The sequence below is a fragment of the Musca autumnalis genome, unplaced genomic scaffold (genome assembly GCF_047663935.1).
Source record: "Musca autumnalis isolate F117 unplaced genomic scaffold, ASM4766393v1 scaffold_5, whole genome shotgun sequence".
NCBI classification, from domain to species: Eukaryota; Metazoa; Arthropoda; class Insecta; order Diptera; family Muscidae; genus Musca; species Musca autumnalis.
In genome coordinates, this window is record NW_027412088.1 from 164,312,101 (window position 1) to 164,333,424 (window position 21,324).

The 21,324-nt window shown below is 35.4% G+C and overlaps 1 protein-coding gene across 1 annotated transcript; it reads right to left on the minus strand.

Moving 5' to 3' along the window:
- Positions 1–18,808: 18,808 nt before the first annotated feature.
- LOC141405744 (general odorant-binding protein 56h-like) lies at positions 18,809–19,351 on the minus strand. The gene is made up of 2 exons (XM_073990414.1): positions 19,272–19,351; positions 18,809–19,204 (listed from the first exon to the last, which is right to left on the minus strand). Exons 1-2 carry the CDS (start codon positions 19,329–19,331, stop codon positions 18,839–18,841), a joined length of 426 nt encoding a protein of 141 aa, XP_073846515.1. The 5' UTR covers positions 19,332–19,351; the 3' UTR covers positions 18,809–18,838.
- Positions 19,352–21,324: the final 1,973 nt, after the last annotated feature.

Consider the following 21,324-nt stretch of genomic DNA (forward strand, 5'->3'; position numbering starts at 1 on the left):
TTTTGGCTACATTATCTAACCGAAATGGCTGAAATTCGCTATTAAATCTTCCTTCCAAAACTTTCCCCAAATTTGATAAAGCCACATAGAACTGTACAGCCCGTATTTCGGTATAACACTTCGAAATAACGGACTCGTAGTTCGAAGTGTATATAGTCTTCGTTGTGCTATAAGATTTTTTTTGCGGAAGAAACTATCTACATTGTTGTTTAAAGTATACAAATGTGTTCTATTGTAAATCTGTACAAATTTATTAACGAATTTTTATGTGAACTAAATTAAAATTTTTGATATTGACGTCACAACTTTCAGAATTACCAACATCGGGAGGTACCACTCTATGAGGGCTATATCGAAACGTGGACCTATGCCGAATTTCAGTCTGAAAGGCTTTTACCTCCAACAAAGACTAAATACCAAATTTTAACCATATCGGTGGGTTGCTGTCGTCACAACCTTCAAATTACCGAAAATCGGGAGGTATCGTTCTATGGGGGCCATATGAAGGCGTGGACCTATACCGACAAATTTCTGGCAGATAGTTGTATACCCCCAACGAAGACTAAGTACCACATTGCCGCCATTTCGGTGTGATAATGAAGCTAACACCTTCAAAACACCGAAAATCGGGAGGTACGTTCTAATGGGGCTATATGAATGCGTTAACCTTTACCGACAAGTTTCTGGGAAAAAGTTTTTTTATCACCAACGAAGACTAAGTACCAAATGTCCTCCATTTCGGTGTGATAATGAGGCTTAAACCTTCAAAATACCGAAAATCGGGTGGTACGGTTCTATGGGGGCTATATCAAAACGTGGATCGATATAGCCCATTTGCAATACCAAACATCCTAGGAGTAATAGAAACTTCTATACCAAATTACAAAGCTCTATCTTAAAAATTGTGAGACGTATCTTGATTTTAACATATGGACGGACAGACGGACATGGTTATATCGACTTAGAACTTTATCCTGATCAATAATATAGATATGAAGGCGTGGACTGATATAGCCTGCATTCAATACCAAACATTCTAGAAGTTATAGAAAATTCTATACCAAACTATAAAGATTTATATTAAAAATTTAGAGCTGTATCTTGATTTCAACAGACAGACAGACGACTATATCGACTGATCAAGAATATATATACTTTATAGGGTCTCCATTGAATATTTCGATGTGTTACAAACGGAATGACAAATTTAATTATACCGTCCATATTATGGTGGAGGGTATAATTAGGACCGACCATCGCCATTTTTCTGCAAAGACAATTTCTGACCTTGGGGATAAGAAAAGGACTTAGGTTTAACCTCATTATTACACAGACATGACTGAAATATGGTATTTAGTCTTCTTTGGGGTATATAATTTTCCACTAGAAATTTGTCGGTATTGTCGGTAATTTGTCTTATAATACCGCCATAGAACGGTATTTCCCGATTTTCAGTATTTTGAAGGTTATGGCCTCAAGATCCCACCGAAATGGCTGAAACTTGGTATTTAGTTTTCCTTGGTGGTATAAAACTTTCCAGTAAAATTCGTCAAAGTAGGTCGGCGTCTTTATATAGCCCTCATGAAACGGTACCTCCTATTTTCGGTATTTTTAAGGTTGTGGCTACCACACAGTGGGTAAATACCCATTTGTGGGTATTTATTTTGGTATTTACTATATTGAATCGCCAATACAACATCTTACACCCTATTTCTGGGTTTAGGTTGTGAAATCGTTTCAAAATGGATAGTTTTACAATACTGTAAACAAGTGGGTAAATACTTGGGTAAATACCCGAGTATTTACCCAAATGTTGGGTAAAAACTCTTTAACTGCCGAACCACTTGACGTAGGCTGGCGAAATTTGGCTCAAATCTTACTTATATCAAGAGAACACGTCTTATTGAAAATGGGGTCTCTGGGTCCATGTTTTGATATAACCCCCATATATCCGTACCTCCCGATTAAAGGTATTTTTTATATATTAGCCACATTTTACAATCATATTGGCTGAAATTTGGCACAGTGAGTAATTAATATGTAGAAAATATCCTTGAAAACCTTTGTCAACATAGGTCCACGTTTTCTAATAGCCCCCATAAAAGGGTACCCCGATTTCGAGTATTTACCCACACCTTGGGTAAAAACTCTTTAACTGCCGAACCACTTGACGTAGGCTGACGAAATTTGGATCTAATCTTACTTATATCAAGAGAATATCTAGTATTGAAAATTGGGTCTCTGGGTCCATGTTTTTATATAGCCCCATATATCCGTACCTCCCGATTTAAGGTAGTTTTTACCTATTAGCCACATTTTACAATCATATTGCCTGAAATTTGGCACAGTGAGTTCTCAATATGAGAAAAATATCCTTGCAAAAATTTTTCAACATAAGTCCACCTTTTCTGATAGCCGCCATATAAGGGTACCCCGGTTTCGAGTATTTACCCAAACTTTAGGTAAAAACTCTTTAACTGCCGAACCACTTGACGTAGGCTGACGAAATTTGGCTCAAAACTTACTTATATCAAGAGAACATTTGGTATAGAAAATGGGGTCTCTGGGTCCATGTTTTAATTTAGCCCCCATATAACTGTTCCTCCCGATTTAAGGTATTTTTTTACCTACTAGCCACATTTTACAATCATATTGGCTGAAATTTGGCACAGTGAGTTCTCAATATGTGGAAAATATCCATGCAACAACTTTTGAACATAGGTCCACGTTTTCTAATAGCCTCCATATAAGGGTACCCCGACCTCAAATCTTCTTATATCAAGAGAACATGTGGTATTGAAAATGGGGTCTCTGGGTCCATGTTTTAATTCAGCCCCCATATAACTGTACCTCCCGATTTAAGGTATTTTTTACCCACTAGCCATATTTTACAATCATATTGGCTGAAATTTGGCACAGTGAGTTCTCAATATGTAGAAAATTTCCTTGCAAACATTTGTCAACATAGGTCCACGTTTTCTAATAGCCCCCATATAAGGGTACTCCGATTTCGAGTATTTACTCAAACCAAGACGTAGGCTGACGAAATTTGACTCAAATCTTACTTATATCAAGATAACATCTGGCATTGAAAATGGGGTCTCTAGGTCCATGTTTTGATATAGCCCCAAATATATCCGTACCTCCCGATTAAAGGTAAGCACGAACAGATACAACGCGAAAGTTGGACATCGATAGGCTGCAAACACAGCAGATAGCCACAGCATATTCCCCTCAACTAGGCCAATTTGTTAATGAAAGCACTCCTCGTCCCGATAACATCAGCACAATGGCAAAATATTGCCCACTCCATGCTTGGATACCAGAGACCTCCATCAATGAATCCTTGGTATGCTACCGAAGAGTAATACATATAGGGCGACTTTACAATCAGTAGCAAGGCGTAGCGCACGAGAAAGAGGTATCGGGAGAAAATGATAGAAGAGAGACGTCTTTTCCCGAGGAAAAAGAGAGAAATAGAAAAGCGGGATTATGAAAACATCGAGATGTACAGGAGCCAGAATAATTTCCGAAAGTTCTACCAAAGAGTGAAACATCAAACAGATCGCTTTGGTACAGGCACATCCTCCTGTAGAGACCAGCAAGGTAATTTGGTAACTGATACAGATAGTGTGCTCAGGATATGGAAGGAAATTTTTCCAAACTATTGGTATCCGATAGTAGTGAAGACGGCGAAGATACCCCAGATCCAATCGCAGAGATGGTATTGAATTTATACCGCCCACCCAAGATAAGGTGAAGACAGCCATAAACCGGCTGAAGAAAGCAAAAGACTTCGTTTACCTCGGCACCACCGTAAACACAACAAACAACATCAGTTGTGAAACAAAAAGAAGAATTATATTGGCTAATAGATGCTACTTTGGCTTAAGTAAGCAATTTAAGAACAAAGCCACATCTCGTCAAACAAAAATAACGCTTAACAAAACAATGATATTACCCGTGCTGATGTATTGTTCCGAAGCCTGGGTACTTGCGCAAGCAGATTAGGCAGTGCTTGGTGTGTTTGAGAAAAACATTTTTCGAAAGATATATGGACCAATCTGCGTTGAGGGTGAATATTGCCATCGTATGAACCACGAGCTGTATCTGCTCTACAATGACATCAGTTTAGATAAAAGTATCGAGTTGCAACGATTGCTTTGGCTAGGTCATATCATAACAATGAACGATGATGAACCCGCAAAAAAGGCGTATAAATACGTCCCACATGGCGGTGCACGCAGAATTGGCAGGCCTTAGATTAGATGGAACAAACAAGTGGATGAAGAGATGGAACGCCGCGGTATTCCAGAAAGCGAAGCAACAAACAGAGAGAATTGGCGATGTCTTCTTAGTTCGGCTTATGGAACAAATGTTCTGTAATGGGCTAGCTAAGTAAGTAAGAATTGGGGATCACCCATTAAGCTTGCTCGTGATTAGTTAATAATAAAGTTTTATGTTTTTATTTTTTGTAATAAAGTGAAAAAGTTACCCTCCCTTCAATTTTGGCTTTCGTTGAATTATGAGGAAACAATTTCTGATGAGCTGTCTAAACTAACAGCGAAACCGGTCACACAATTTAGTGGTTGTGCGGGCTCGAATCTTGAGCTTTCCATTTTCACTTGCAAAAAATCTTCGATCATTAAGCTCAACTCCAACGATAAATTAATTAAACTCAATATTAAAATGATCTTCGCCCTAACAGACAAAATTAAAAAAATAATTTAATCTATTTCCGGTTTTTATTCTCAACAAAATATTTAAATCTATTTTTTACCATACAAATCTAATGTAAAAATATATTCTCATGACCATAGAGGCATCTGCCCACTTTGAAGGCCGTATCGCAATCATTGTTTCCCTCTTGATTTCCACAATCTGTCACAATTTTTTTAATTTCATCTTCGCGATTTTTGTGAGCAGGCACCTTAAATGCATTTTTCAAAAATTCTTCTACATCCAACTTGCCATTTTTGAAAACATTTTCCGTTTCTAACACACACTTGGTGTGACACTTGAAAGTATCGCTATATTCAACATTTTTATTTTCAAAGAAATTATTCAATTCGGTTTTTGTTATATGAAATTGCTTAGAGCAAGCATCTATTGCGACTGTGATGGTATTAACATCAGCCTGGAAAAGAAAAACATTCTTAGTTTTTTTCTTTTTTTTTTTAATTTATTCAGCGGCTTACCTTAATCCTGACAATTGCGAAAGCTAAAAACATTATTTGTATGAAAAGGATTTTCATTGTTAATAGTTTATCACAACACCTTATATTTTGCTTTTGTAAGCGACAACCTCCGAATATTTGATTGCAACCAACAATATTTTTATATTTATATTATTTTATTTCAGAATTTTGGTACATTTATCTTTGTGTTCAATTAGAAACCAAAAATGTATGTTAATGGGTTTTAATTAAAAGTTTTTCTATTGGTATCAAAATTTGTCATATCATGCAATAATTTAATAGGTAGTGGCGAAATAGGTTTAAAAAGTTACTCAAAATATTGAAATCGTCTGTTAAAAATGATGTAATAAGTTAATTCTTTCTATCATTCATCACAACCATGACAAACTATCTGAACGTATCCAATATTGGTTCTCCTATCGTTTAGTGACACTAAAGGTAAACAAGTTCATATTTGGGTATTAACAAATAAAATACGTTTAATTAGCATGTTTTTTACGCAAAAATTTATGTTTTTTTAATTTGTTGATTTTTCATATTTCCTGATTAATGTTGAGCTTTTTGGAAATTCGTCAGATAATTGTAGTTTAAACCAGGGTTTCGGAGTCGGAGTCGGAGTCGAGCAATTTGGCTGGAGTCGGAGTCTGAGTCGAAAAAAATAACTCGACTCCGGGCAAAATTTTTTCCACGTTATAGAAATATAACATTAAATTTGGAACAAGAACTTTTTTTTAAAAAAATCATTATTTATTTTAAAAGAAAGGTATAAGAAAACACATATGTATGCAAACGGTATATTATACTAAGTTAAAGAACAATTCACTATCCTCCGAAGTGTAGTCTATTCTTTCCTATTTTGTTGATCCAATTGATTCTTTACATTTTTGCAAACAAAACTAAAGTTCTATGACAATAGAATTAAGATTGGACCATTAACTAGGGTTTTGGGTAGGGAAATCCCGCACCGGGAATTCCCGGGAATTCTCGGTTTTTTGGCTACGGGATTTTCCCGGGAAACAAAATCATATTTCCCGGGAAATCGGGAAATATATTTTTACATTTATCACAATTTATATTGAATGAATGAATAAACTATGCCCGTCTCTTTTAACCATAGAATTAATATTCGATTAGATTTTAGAGAATCAGGAAATTACAAAAGATTTGGAAATAACTTTAATCTACAAAAGTGTTTTCAAGGAAAAAGTTATAAGAGCCGCTCCAAAAACATGGGCTATAACGACAGATTTTCATCCTTTTCCATTTAAGTGCGAAAGAATATATTCTATTTTAAAGTCCTATTTTTATACCCTCTGTTCCGTCCGACAGGCAGGCTGGCTGGTGGCTTTCGAGATTTTTTTCAAATTTAGTTTAAGTTCGAAGATTGGCCATATCGGTGGTCCACTACTTCCGGTACCTCCGTCACGAAAGTTTAACAATTATCGCTTAAATGGTGCACATGACAACTCTCAAAGGGAGTAACCGAATCGGTCATAATTTTGCATATGATAATAGTAGTTTCAGGCATAGATCGGGTTCCAATATGGGCTATATCGAGTCCACTACTGCGTGTACCGCCCACCCAAAATTCGGAAAAAGTGAAATTTAAGCGATCCTCTCGGATCGATTTGTAATTTGTTTCAGCAGTTTGTCTTTACGGCCCCCTTTACGATGATTTTGTCGGAGGCAAGTCCATTCTTTCTGAGATAATGTCTTAAAAGCTCAAAGAAACCTTGACGGCAACAATTAAAATGGAAAATTGGCTAGATAACTCCCGCAGGAAGTTTCTGATTTCATTTCATCTAGTCATGTATAAGATAGGAATATGAACTATATCGGTCCAGCCCTTCGGGTACCTCCAACACAAAAAGTGCAGTTTATTTTGGATAGTTCTGAAATTTTTTGCAAAAAATTCAACTTGAAGGCCTTGTTACGACGGCGGAACTTTTTTGGGAGTGCAAGTCTAGTCTACATGAGGTAAAGGTACAAAATCTCAAAAAAGCCTGCCGGTACCAACAACATTGGATAGTACGTAGGATAATCGTCGAAGGGAGAAATCTCCTCAAAAAGCCCGTAGAAACGTCAGAAGTATTGTGTTGGCTTCTTTTCTTTAGGTCCGAGGCTGCGGGTATAAGAATAGAACAGAATGAATAAAACATTTGGTTTTCGAGGTCCATAAAATTAATCAATAACTTCATTGTTTGTGCCAAATCAGTTTCCATCGAACGATTTCCTTAGCTTTGAATAATGGAAATGGTCAGTGTGGGCAAAATCCGGGCAACATGGTGGCTGAGGCGCAAGTTCGAAATCCAATCCAATCTATGAATTTTTCCATATTTTTTCGTTTTTAATCGATAGAGCGAAAACTTGTCATCCATTTTTGCGCCCGGAACTCTTTGAAAATATTGTAATTCATATAAGCAACTATGGGAAGATGAAAAACCACGAAAATATTGATCCACTCTCGTATTTTAAAATTTCCCGGGAAATCCCGGATTCCCGGGAATGGCGATTTTGTGATTCCCGTTTCCCGGGAATGATAAAAACCGGGAAAACCCAAAACCCTACCATTAACTTCTTTCGTCAGAAATCCATCAATCATTGTGAAAATAGCGTTATATCTCTGTTTGGAGATATTGATTCATCATTTTTAGATTACATGTTTTCAGTTAAATGGAATAAGGAACCTTTCTGTCGAATATGCTGTCCTTCTAGCTCAGTTCATTCCATGTCCTTTTTGTTCTTGAACTCAAAAAGTAAAACAAATTGAAATTTTCTACAAAAACGTTCCACAGAAAATTATATGTAGATTTCCCATATCCAAGAACTCCATATTGTCACGTTTTTCTTGTCCTTGCTTGCTTTCCCAAAAAAGTAAAAGTTTATATATTTCGGGAAATTTAGCAAAATCTATTAACTATATATGAATTTCGGATGGTTACGCTTCTGATTTAGGGCATCATAAATTCATTGTTGTTCAACGTCAGATTCATCCTACCATAACTCAGAAGTCTGACAAACGGCGAATCTTTCGTCTCGGATTCATTATATACTCAATGAGGGCTTTAGATGTATACATTGAAATAACCGAATCTGACCGCCAGGAACAAATATAGTTCATGTGCATCCGAGTTTTCTACACATACGAAAATCAATTAAATACATAATCATAGAGTTTTCATGTGAAGGGATTGGGTTAAATTGATAAAGGATAATGAAAACATGACTATTTCGATTTCTTGTCCTAGTGGACCGACCCTACATAAAAATTTCCTAGCAACATTTTTGCAGAATAATTTTCATGCACGAAATCTCATCGTGTGCTAATTTTTCAGTTCCAGGAAACATCCATCTGCCTTCGTGCTGGGTGGTGTACACAACATATGTGTCTCAAATATTTCAATAAAATTATCCACTCCACACCAAAGTTTAAAATGTAAGCGCTGAATTTCAGTTTGAGGGGTTTTCCCTACTTATAAATTTCAGAAAAAAGTAGAGAGTATAAATAGAATAGAATATATGGTCAAATTTTTATGCCGTTTGGAACAATATTGCCTTAGTATGAGCGTTTGATGAGAACAATTTATTTTATTTTGTATGCAGCATATAAACTATGTTTTTCTCGAAATCGGCCACAAAAATATATGACAATTGGTTTATTAGTTTTCGAGCTAGAATTTGCACCGCAAAATGCTTTAATAAAAACAGGGTTTCGTAGACGGCCTCAAAACTTCATAATATTTTTCTCTTTCAAATGAAGAAAAAAATTCTCAGAAAAAAATCACGAAAAATGGCTTTTATTGAGCTTTACAACTGGGGGTCGCCTTTTAAGGCTAAGTACACTAAAATGTTGGTTCTTATCCAGTTTGAAACTTGGTCATGAATTGCTTATAATTTTTATTGCATGCAGTCCTTATGATTTGTATTGTCCTTTCATTTGCACATATTTTGAAAGCTTAAAGATTTTCTCACTCGTTAGAATTCTGTCCAGAATATACTCCTACAAAAAAGGAAAACCGACAAAAACTTTCTAACTTTGCTATTTTTCAATGTAAGATTCGGCAGAAACAAAATTGATATGCTCGAATGTATTCCTTTCTAAAGAAAACTAACACATTAGATTATATAGTCCAAAATATAGGAAAAAGTTAAAAATGTGTGAACATTTTATTCATTTTTAGTGGTATAGGAATTCACACTCGGAGTCGACCCGGAGTCGGAGCCGGAGTCGTGAAAAAAACTCGTCTGGAGTCGGAGTCGAGCCAAAAATACCTCGACTCCGAAACCCTGGTTTAAACTTAAAACATGCAAAAATTTTTGGAAAGGATGGGCTGGTGCCACTGAAAACCGGCATTGTAAGTGCTAGCAGCTAATATATTGTGAAAATTATTGTTCGAGAGCTCATCGAAAATTGTGTGCCATTATAATGGCGAAAAAAACACAAATTTAAAATATGCACTTAAAAAGGATCTAAAATAAATTTGCTTTATAAAACTATAGCGCATATAAAATTACTTCGAAGCCCAATTTAATTAATACGCCACACTTTATTCTATCGGATAGCAAAAATAGGCCTAGTTATACTACTTTTGGAATTTTTGTTGTTGTAAAATATTGCATACACGCAGATAAATATATGTTAGAAATATGTTTGGATTCAAACAAATATTTGTTTGGGACTGATTGCAAACAAATATATGTTTGGATCCAAACAAATATTTGTTTGTGTCCAAACAAATATATGTTTGCAACATTTTGTAACATATCTCAAATTTATTTGTTTGGGTACCAACGTACTTTTTATGTTAGAACATATTTTTTATGGGTGGAGAGAGAGGATTTTTGTCAAAGAGAGTAACAACAGGGCTCTCGCGGATGCTAAATGCTGTTTTATATAAAAGTGCTGTGTGTATGGTGTAATAGGAGACACAGAAGCTTTGGTAGTGCGGTGGTGTGTATGGCGTAAAACATGTGTGTTTCGTGCTTTGTTGTTGTTAACCAACGTAGCAAGCGAAGAGGAAAAGAAAAAAATGGTATTAACTACGTTGTTTTTTTTTTCTTCAGTTTTCTAAATACAATCGTTCAGTAAAGACGGTAAAGTGAGTGAATAAATCAGTGTTTTGTCTTTTCGTAAAGAAATTGTGCTTTTTAGTAAATTAAATGTCCAATACATTTTATAATTGAATCAAAAAGGTGAATGGAAATATTTTATTTGGCAAGGAAGAAATCGCATTTAATATACATACATAGGTATATTTGAAATAGGTATAGGTATATTTTAATTTTTACATTATATAATCATTTGATTCCAGAAACCGAATTATCGCTGATGATTTCAACTTTGAAGAAAATGTGTTTTATTTCACAACTAAGGAGAAGCGTTCAACGATGTTTCTATAAATTTTTATACCCTCCACCATAGGATGGGGGGTATATTAAGTTTGTCATTCCGTTTGTAACTACTCGAAATAATCATTGTAGACCCCACAAACTATATATTCTTGATCAGCGTGCAATTCTACATGGATATAGCCATGTCCGTCCGTCTGCCCGTCTGTGGAAATAAATCTAGCGTCCGAACGGCTTAAAGCAGGTGGATGCAATTTTGGTGAAATCTATTATATGTATGTAGGACTTTTGGTATTGAAAGCGGGCTATGTAGGTCCACGTTTTCGTATAGCCCAAACAAAACGCCTCGCCGTTTTAAGGAAATTTTAAGATATTTGGTCCATTTGACCTCCGAATTGGTTGTAATTTGGTATTTTGTGACTCCAGAGGCTAAATAATATTTCTACCAAGTTTTGATTATATAGGTCCACGTTTTGGTATAGCCCCCATATAAGGCCCCATATGGAGTACGCGTCATTTTAAGATATTTTGAAGGTATTAGTCTTATTTGACCACAGAATCGGTTGTAACTTTGCATTTTGCGCTTCGAGAGGCTAAGAAACATATCTACCAAATTTTGTTTATATAGGTCCACGTTTTGGTATAGCCCCCATATAACGCCCCATATATAGTTTGCGTCACTTTAAGATATTTTGAATGTATTAGTCCAATTTGACCACAGAATCGGTTGTAAGTTTGTATTTTGTGTTTCCAGAAACTAAGAAATATTTCTACCATCAAATAACCATAGGTCCAGGTTTTTATATAGACCCCATAGGACGATATCTTCCGATTTTCGGTATTGAAGGTTTTACCCTCATTATCGCAGCGAAATGGCTGAAATTAGGTATTTAGTCCTCGTTGGGGGTATAAAACTTTCCCCCGGAAGTTTGTAGGTATAGGTCCACGCCTTTATATAGCCCCCTCCCGATTTTCGGTATTTTGAAGGTTGTGGCCTCAATATTCCATATAGTACCCATCATATAGTACCCATAGGACGATATATTCCAATTTTCGGTATTTTTGAAGGTTTTAGCTATACTATACTACTAAAATGCCTGAATTTTAATATTTCGTGCTCTTTTGGGATGCAAAACTTTCTCCCAGAAATTTATCTCTATCGGTCCACGCTTTAATGTACACCCCATGGAACGGTACATCCCAATTTTCGGTGTTCTGAAGGGTTTAGCCTCATTATAACACCGAAATGGCTAAAATTTGGTATATAGTCTTCGTTGTGGGTATAAAACTTTCCACCTGAAATTAGTCGGTATAGGTCAAAGTCTTCATTTAGCTCCCATTGAACGGCACCGCCCGTTTTCGGTGTTTTAAAGGTTTTAACCTCATTATTCCACCGAAGTGGCTGAAATTTGGTATTTAGTCTTTTTCTGGGCTACAAAAATTTCTCTCAGAAATTTGTCGGTACAGGTCAACGTTTTAAAAGAACGGTACCTCCCGATTATCGGTATTTTGAATTTTGTAGCCTCATTATTTAACCGAAGTAGCTGTAATTTTGTATGTAGTCTTTTTCTGGGCTACAAAAATGTCCCTGCATGTTTTGGGGTGTACCCCCATAGAACGGTATATCCCAATTTTCGGTATATTGAAGGTTTTATCCTCATTATAACACGGAAATGGCTGCATGATGGTACTTAGTCTTCGTTGAGGGTACGAAACGTTCCACCTAAAATTTGGCGGTATATGTCCATGTCTTCACATATCCCGCATAGAACGGTACCTCCCGATTTTCTACATATAGCTCGTTCTCCACCAAAATAGCTGATATTTGGTATTAAGTTTTTGATAGAGGTATGAAACATTCCAGCCGAAATGTGCCGGTATAAGTCGACGTCTTCAAATACCCCATAGGACCGTACCTTCCGATTTACGGTATTTTGAAAGTTGTGGCCTGAAATGACTGAAATTTAGTATTTAAATTGCCATGGGTGTATAAAAGATTGCAGAAGAGAATTATCAGTATAAGCCCTTTTCTTCAAATAATCCCCATAGAGGCGTGCTTCCCGATTTTCGGTATTTTGAAGGAATTTCACCGAAACGGATGAAATTTAATATTTAATCTCCGATGGTGGTATAAAACTTCCCACCTGAAAATTTCCGGTATTGTTCCATGTTTTTATATAGCCCCCTTAGAAAGATCCCTCCCAATTTTCGGTATTTGGAAAGTTTTAGCCACAATATTTAATGGGAATAACTGAAATTTGGTATTTAGTCTTCGCTGGAGTTACGAAACTTTCCTCCAGAAATTTATCGGTACAGATAAACGTGCTCCCGATTTGTTAACTATCCAAATCCAGAATATCCAGGTTTAGGTCTAGTCGGTTTTGCCCAATTTTTAAGGGCTCAACTCCTATATGGTAAATTTCAAATTTCCTTTACAATTCCATCGAAAAAAAAATTAAAAAATTTTTTTACAAGCACATTCACGATTTTTGGTACATGGGTTAAGAAAAAAATCGTGGCTTCAAATCTGTTCGCGTTCACAAAATTGGATGCTGCGCCCAAAAGTTATGGGGGGTTTTATTCCCTTATAAAGAAAAAATATTTAAAAATTCCCTTTGTGTTGTAATACCAAAATGTATATATAAATCGGTAACAACATTTAATATCTATCCGTAGACGCCTAAATGTTTGCTTAACTTATTTCCATTTTCGCGGAAAATCAAAAAATAATGAAGTAATCTTGGAGTAAATTTTATTTATTCTAACTCAGAGTCCATAAAAATCTCTAAAAAAATAAATTAAAAATACGTACAGAATCTAGACAATGTCCAGAAAAAATGAGAGACCAAAATTTTATAGATTAGGATTTTAAATTGCATATTGCAGCTACAAGAAAAGACAAAAGTTTATTGTTGGAACATTATTTCAAAAAAAAATTTTATGGTTTAATATGAAAAATTTGAGAACATTTTTTGGGAGTTATTCTACTATTTCGCAAAACCTCTTCAAGGAAAATAGTTTATCATCGTGAAAGTATATTTGCTTAGTGTGATGAGCAATAGAATTATGAAATAAAGAGTGATATTGATATTACAACCAAAGAAAAAACATAAAAGTTAAAAGTTAAAATGAGTTGAGGCGCATGTGCTTTTCGCATAGAGCGAGTGCTTCTCTGTCAATATGTTTGCATTTTTCCATGTTTCATGCAGCGACCAAAGTGTGCCATCAGTTGCATCTTACTACACCAAAATGGTTCATGTGGGTAAAAATAGCGCGATGTTCATATGATTATAAGGCGCATCCGATTTCAGTGACCCCCTGTTAAAAATACGTCAATAAGACAAATTTTATACAGATTCGTCAAGAACCGCGGATGTGCTACCTGATACTATTTTTGGTTAAATACGAATACTACTCCCGAATCTCTGTAATTTATGACACAACATTTTGACAAATATTATAATCGCGTATAAAGGATTCCATTTATGTAAAACATTTTAAGGGAAATCGCGGTTTAGTATGCGGATTAGTCAAAATAAAATTTTGCTTATTTTCCTTTTTTCAGGGTATCTATATCAGAGGTTTTAGTAGATGAATTCGATCACGGTAGGGCTCATTAAATCCCGCGCGGAAAAAAACTAAAATCACGCGGGGTTCAAGGGTACCTGAGTCACAGTTGTAAATTTTGAAGCCAAAAAATAGTTTTTTTTCAGAAAATTTACGCACCAAACATTCGATTTTGGACTCCTATTACTAGGAAGCTGTACGGGGCACACTCATGAGATATACATCAAACGACGTGGAATCAAGAGTTCTACAATCCAATATATAGTTTAGGTCATTATCTGTTTGCGCCCTCTAATTATAAGAAAATTTCAAAAAAACCCGATTTCAAAACTTCAAAATGTCAGCTTCGCTTTAAGAGGGATGCACTGTATATATCGAGAAGTCATACATTAGAACCATGTTGCCCAAGGGGTATTCTTCAATTCTTTTTTTGAGCTCAGGTCTGAAGTTTCCCTGGTTTGACCAGAAATCAAGAAAAAACACAAAAAAACTTGCTAACTTCAACACATTTTTAGCCATTTATTTATATTACCTCCAACACAGCTTCCACGTAGTTTATTTATTATGGTCTATATTATGAGACCCCGGCTAAAACACTTCAATTAATATAAATATTTTCATATTATATAACATATATTGACAGTTCGCGACTTATTAAATGGTGAATCTCAACTTCAACGATTGTAAAACATTTTTGAATATTACCATATATCCTACTCCTGCAATAAAAAGAAGAGTTTAGTACCTTCATAAATGAAATAAAACTAATTGTTCCTATTCACTTCAATACAGTTCGTGGTGGAGGGTATAAAAAGTTCGGCATGGCCGAACTTTACGCTTTTCTTACTTGTTTCTTTTTAAAAGTGCGACCTTATATACATTATTTCATTCAGTTTTTCTTTTATTTAAGTTTGTTATGTATTTCTTTGGAATTTGTATGTACCTATGTGTCTATTTTTGCTTTTGCTTTTTTTATGCGTTTCAATAAACCACCACCATTTATAAGTGTGTGTATATGTTGGAGAGGGGGTTTTTTTTCCTCCGTGTAATTTTGATTTAAATAAACTAAACGCTTAACAAAGTTTACGTTACAATTCAGGTTCTTAATTTAATATAATTCGTTTAATTTAACTTAAATCTACCAGCTACATTATTAACAATATACACAAAAGGGAACAGAAAAGTTTCCTTGACATGTTTTTTGGAAAGTTTGATAGTTTTTAGCCTAAACGTACTCACAACAGTTGGACATACAACCATGGTTTGAGGTGTTTACAGTGACATGAAAAAAACACTTTGCAAAAAAAAATTAATTTAGTTGTGTATATTTTCGCCTGATCATTTTTCACAACTTTCGAAGTGGATCATGGAATCACGGCAAGATCGCATCGATTAAATTAAATTTTTGTATGTCGATAAAGGGTCATCTTATAGGACTATGAAAATGAATGAATTCAATCCTGGTCGTCCAGAAACGGCCTTTGTGTCACAAAAAATTAAGTCGTGCGTGAACGGATAATGCAAGATTGCCATGTTATATACCATGCGATAGAGGCGTTCTTGGGCATTTCTTCCACCAACTAACATTTCATATTGCGTGAACACCTGGCCGCAAAAATGGGTCTTTCTCGTTAGATCCAGCACAATTTGACAATCGGTCAAAAAATACCATGAGATAGAGGCGTTCTTGGGCATTTCTTCCACCAACTAACATTTCATATTGCGTGAACACCTGGCCGCAAAAATGGGTCTTTCTCGTTAGATCCAGCACAATTTGACAATCGGTCAAAAAAGGTTCTTGTCGATTGGTGTAAAGAAATTGTGATAAATACGATCACGGTGCTTCCCACAAAGTTTATAAGATTGTCACAGACGACAAATCTTAGATCTGTGCGGATGAGCCCAAAACAAAACAGCAATCGACCGTGGTACAGTGGATCCACTTGTATGGAGAAAATGGCCAACAATATTTCCAGTGTAAATATCAAGCTGGTTACAGCTTTGGGCTGATGTGAAGATTGTTTTAAGAAGTCATGAGCGTAGCATTCTTTCCCCTTTCCCTTCCGGAGGGCGTATACGAGAGGAAGGGAGTATGTATGTTGTTAGTACAAAATGTCATGAACAAAAGTGCCGATTCTTTTATGATGCAGATATAGCTATGGGAATGTAAAACAATGTTCAAAACAATATAAAAAACAATTTAGCAGTTTAAATATACCAACATTTTTGTGTGAAAATTGGTAAAATTTTTAACATAGATATTATACAGTTCCTTCTCGAAGACACGTACCACCCACCTAAGTCGTATTTGGAAGATAACTTCTTGAGATTTCCATTGATGCAAATTATGTTAATGTACGTGGCCAGATAACAGAGTTATACCCTAATATATGCATAGAAAGCGTGGAGGTCTTCAAAGGCGAGCCAAATCCAACGAAAGTTGTTCATGGAAGAAGCGCTTCGAAACAAATGGTCGCATGTTTCTTCGGTTATACTGGCCATGTGGCAACTATATGGTTTAAGAAACGTAGGACGGTTAATTCTGAGTTATACTCTACAATTAGTTTGGCTGAAGTCTTCTGAGGAATTCGAAAAAAGAACAAGAGAAGACGAATCATTGTGCATCATGATAACGTGAGCTCTCACACATCGATTCAAACCAGACAAAGCATGGAATTGATGAACCTGCACATTAAAAAAGGCATGGTCAACGATTATCGTAGCCAGAAGATGCTGCTTAAGCGTTCAAAAGCCATGTTTTGGTGGTGTCTCAAGCGGTACGGAAAAAGTGCGTGAGTAATTGGTCTGAGCGCATAAAAAGTGTATAAATCATGCAGGAAAATACTTAAGAAAACATAATACTATTTGTGATGGTAAATATTCGCGTTTTCATTACTAGGCCAGAAACTTCTCTAGTTCCCCTCGTGCATTTCAGAATAAATTATTTGAAACTCTATAAGACAGTTCTTTAAGTAGCTCCGAAGAAAAATTGTTCGAAAAAAATTTTTGGCCAATTTTTGAATTGATATTGTACGAACTTCGAGCTGTATGAACTATATGTCAGTAATGACTTAATTAACCTTATAATCTTACCACTATTGTGCTGACAGGGTTTTCTTATAAGAATCAAAGAACTTGTTCCAGTTAACAAGGAAGACCTAAAATCATTAGTTAAGGAGGCCATGTTGAAATATGGTCTGATTTGGACCTGCGGAAAAGTCAGATACGGTTGGATCTCAAATCTGAACGGAGGAAAAAAGGTCTCGCTAACATACGTCCCAAACATATTCTGCATATTTACATATATTTGTTTGCAATCAGTCCAAACATAACATATGTTTGGGTCCTGCAAACAAATATATGTTTGGGTGCAAAACCGCAAAAAAAACACATGCACCGGTGGGGGCTTATTGAGAGCAAGAGAGCGTAAATTTCAATGTAAAACACATTGCTCTCAGTAAGCGCTCACTGGCTGTCTCTAACATATACACACATTTATAAATGATGGTGATTTATTGAAAGGCATAGAAACACCAAACATACATGCAACAACAGACACATTGGTACATAAAAATCCAAAGAAATACACAACAGACTTTAATAAAAGAAAAACGGAATGAAATCTATATATATAAAAATGGTGTAAAAAATGTATAGTACTTCATAAAATGAGAACGGCTAGGCCGATTTCTGTAACATTTTTTGTCAGTTATTCGTATTTTCGAGGAGAAGGTCTTTACGGAAGAAAATTTTGGAAAATCTCTCTGGAAAAGTCGGAAAATTGAGTTTTTGTATGAAATTTTATTCCTTAATAGCGAGACGAAGTTCGCCGGGTCCGCTAGTTATTTATAAAAAGTCACATTTTTAAAAAGACAAAATATAGAAACATCGTTAAACGCTTCTTCTTAGTTGTGACATAAAACACATTTTCCTCGAAGTTGAAATCATCAGCGGGAAATCGGCATCTGGAATCAAATGATTATATAACGTAATAAATAGGTATGTACATCCATATTTCAAATATACATATGTATGTATATGAAAACTGTATTGATGTAATTACCAATATCAAATGCGGTTTCTTCCTTGTCCAATAAAATATTACCATTCACCTTTTTGATTCAATTATAAAATTTCCAAATATAAAATATATTAGGCATTTAATTTACAAAAAATCACAATTTATTAAAGAAAACGCAAAACAGTGATTTATTTACTCACTTTACCGTCTTAACTCAACGATTGTATTTAGAAAACTAAGGAAAAAAGAACAACGTTTTTGCTACTTTGGTTAACAATAACAAAGCACGACACACACGTGTTTGCCCGCATACACACCAGCATTTATTATAAAACAGCATTCCACAGCCGCGAGAGCCCTGCTGTTACTCTCTATGACAAAAATCCTCTCTCTCCACCCATAAAAAATAGGTTCTAAAATTTGTTGGTACTGAAACAAATAAAATTCAGGTAACATATCTCAAAATGTTGCAAACATAAATTAGGTTGGACACAAACAAATTATGTTTGGATCCAAACATATATTTGTTTGCCACCAGTCCCAAACAAATATATTTTTCTGACATACATATGTATGAATATTTTTCTGTCAATTTTGTTTCTGATCATTATAAATCATTTTATTAATGCGTATCTATTTCACATACAAATTGAGCATATCACATGATAATTTGTTTAAGCCTCAGAGCTCCAATATCCCCACCTTATGCTTTCTTTGACGTTTCAAGAAACATCACAACATCATGATTCATGAGGCATTTTGCTGTTTTATATGCCGTTTCACATTCATTGGTTCCGTTTTGATTTTTACATTCCTCAGCAGCTTTTACTACATCAGCGTGGCGATTTTTTAGTGAAGGAATTTCTTGAGAAAATTTAATAAACGCTTGATCATCAAATTTTCCATTCTTAAATGCGCTCTCTTTTTCCAGAACGCACTTAACATGACATTTGAAAACCTGACCGAATTCGGCAGTTTTATCATAAACGAATTTTTCCACTTCGGTTGTTGAGGTTGGATAAGTTTCATGACAGACTTTAATTGTATCGATCAAATCATTCATATCAGCCTGGAAAAAGAAGATATTAATTTATAAAACATTCTTTGTCAGGGATAATGGTTTTGCTAGTTCTTACCTTTGCGGTGATAAGTGCCCCTAATAGGCAAATAATTCCAAAGATAAGCGAAGAATTCATTGTAAAAAATCGTATGAACCTTGTTTGTTGGGGTATAAATGCTTATTGCATGAATATTACCACAAATTTGAAGTTATTTATATGATTTCGACTGAGGTTTTTATGTTATTTGCTTTGCAATTGTGCGTTGCTAATGGTGCTTTAAATAATAGTGTTTAACCATTTTTTTGTATTAATTTAAGTTAATTACGTAGTTCCACCCTTTTTGTAGTTCACATAATGTCTAAATTAAATTCAACATTAAACTAATAAAAAAATATAATTAAATTTTTAACTGAACACATTTCTAAATAGCAGAACCTATTTATGATACAACCTTTTAGTCGGATTTATGCTGATTAAAAATAAAGACATCGCTTAATGTTGGTCCACGAGGATGGACTACCATTATAGACGGAAAACAATTAAAACATCTTTAAATTCGCTAGCGCTGAACTTCCACTATAAAATATAATAATGGAATAATTGGTTTTCCACCCCGTCCACAATTATAGGTGGAGATATTTTGTGACCATATGCTTAAATAAGTTCAGAAAAGAAACCTAAAATGTCTTGAATCGGGTGGCACCTTTATATGCGGCCTTCTGCAATGTGTGGACCTATGCTGAAAAATGTTTTAAGGAGAAGTTTTGTTCTCAACTGTCAAACTAAAGGTAGTTCAGTCAAAAATGTGGATAAAATACCGAAAATCACAAGGTACCTTTATATGGGACCTACAACAAAAGATGTAACTATGTTGACCATTTTTATCGGAGAACTTTTGTGACCATGTTGCGATCACTGGGAACTTCAAACTACCAGAACTAGCGGGTTAGAATTGTAGCTAAAATTCTCAAAATACCGAAAATTTAGAGTAACCGGTATATGAGAGCGGTACCAAAACATGTTCCTATGTTGATAATTTTTAGCGGAGAATATCTGTGACCATTGGGAATCTCAAATGTCAACCTACGGGGAGTTCGGTCAAAAAATGTAGCTAAAACCCTGATGAATTATAGGTAGGTACCGTTATATGGGGGCTACGCCAAAATGTGGGCCTATAAAACCCATCTTCGAAATTGATCTGCCTATGGAAAAAGGACACTCGGGTGAAAAAATATAAAGTTCTAGCTCAATTATTGTGGACCTTAGAGTGATTACAACAGACGGACAGACTAGGCTAGATCGACTCCGAATTGTATACTGATCAAGGATTAGTTCAATGCGTTACAAACCGAAAAAAAAAACTTAATATATGCTCCATATTACAGTCAGCAGCTTAAGCTTCTGTGTGATAATGAAACGAACATTAGTTATGGCTTGGAACGACATAACAAAACTTGTCCACATAAATGTAAATTTAATCAGACAGGACAGGGTGCTCTTGGAGAGGAGAAAGTCCCCAAAAGTTTCAGGGAAGGTAGTACCCCGAACGAAATTTAAGATAATGTATAATTAACGGAAAGGTAGGAAGATATGAACACAAAAGTGGCCCATGTCTTCAACCCCACTCAAGATGCTGCACTACAATATGCTAGATAGATGCTAAACCGTTCATTGGACCGGATTTATTATCGCCATACAAATTCGACAACCCATTACTTCTTAAGCAGGCAACATTGGAGCGGAAGATTGGTAAGGGCGAATAATTCATCAAATAACGAATGACCTCCAAAAATGTCAAACTTAAAAAGCAATGGACAAGAAATCGTGCCGAAGGACAGTTACATACCACAGTCGCTACGTCAAAAGGGATCCGAAAACGATTCGCGAAAATGAATTTCAGCTGATAAGAACGAACCTTAATTTTGTGAGGAACTTCTATTTTGTGAGGAATTCAATTTTGTCAATGAAATTCCCATTTCAAGAACAAGAATAACCCTGCCGATTCCCCAACGGAGACTACGACTGTGAGAAACTCTTGTTCTGGTGGCAGTAAGACGTTGGTGAGGCTGTCGTCCATACTTTCCACCTCAGATGGGAATCATAAGGTGACAACAAGTCTCAACTGGCG

Coding starts and splice junctions, on each gene's coding strand:
- LOC141405744 (XM_073990414.1), bottom strand. CDS start 19,331: ATGAATTCTTCGCTTATCTTTGGAATTATTTGCCTATTAGGGGCACTT. Junction 19,205..19,271: donor GGGCACTTATCACCGCAAAG/GTAAGAACTAGC, acceptor TTCTTTTTCCAG/GCTGATATGAATGATTTGAT.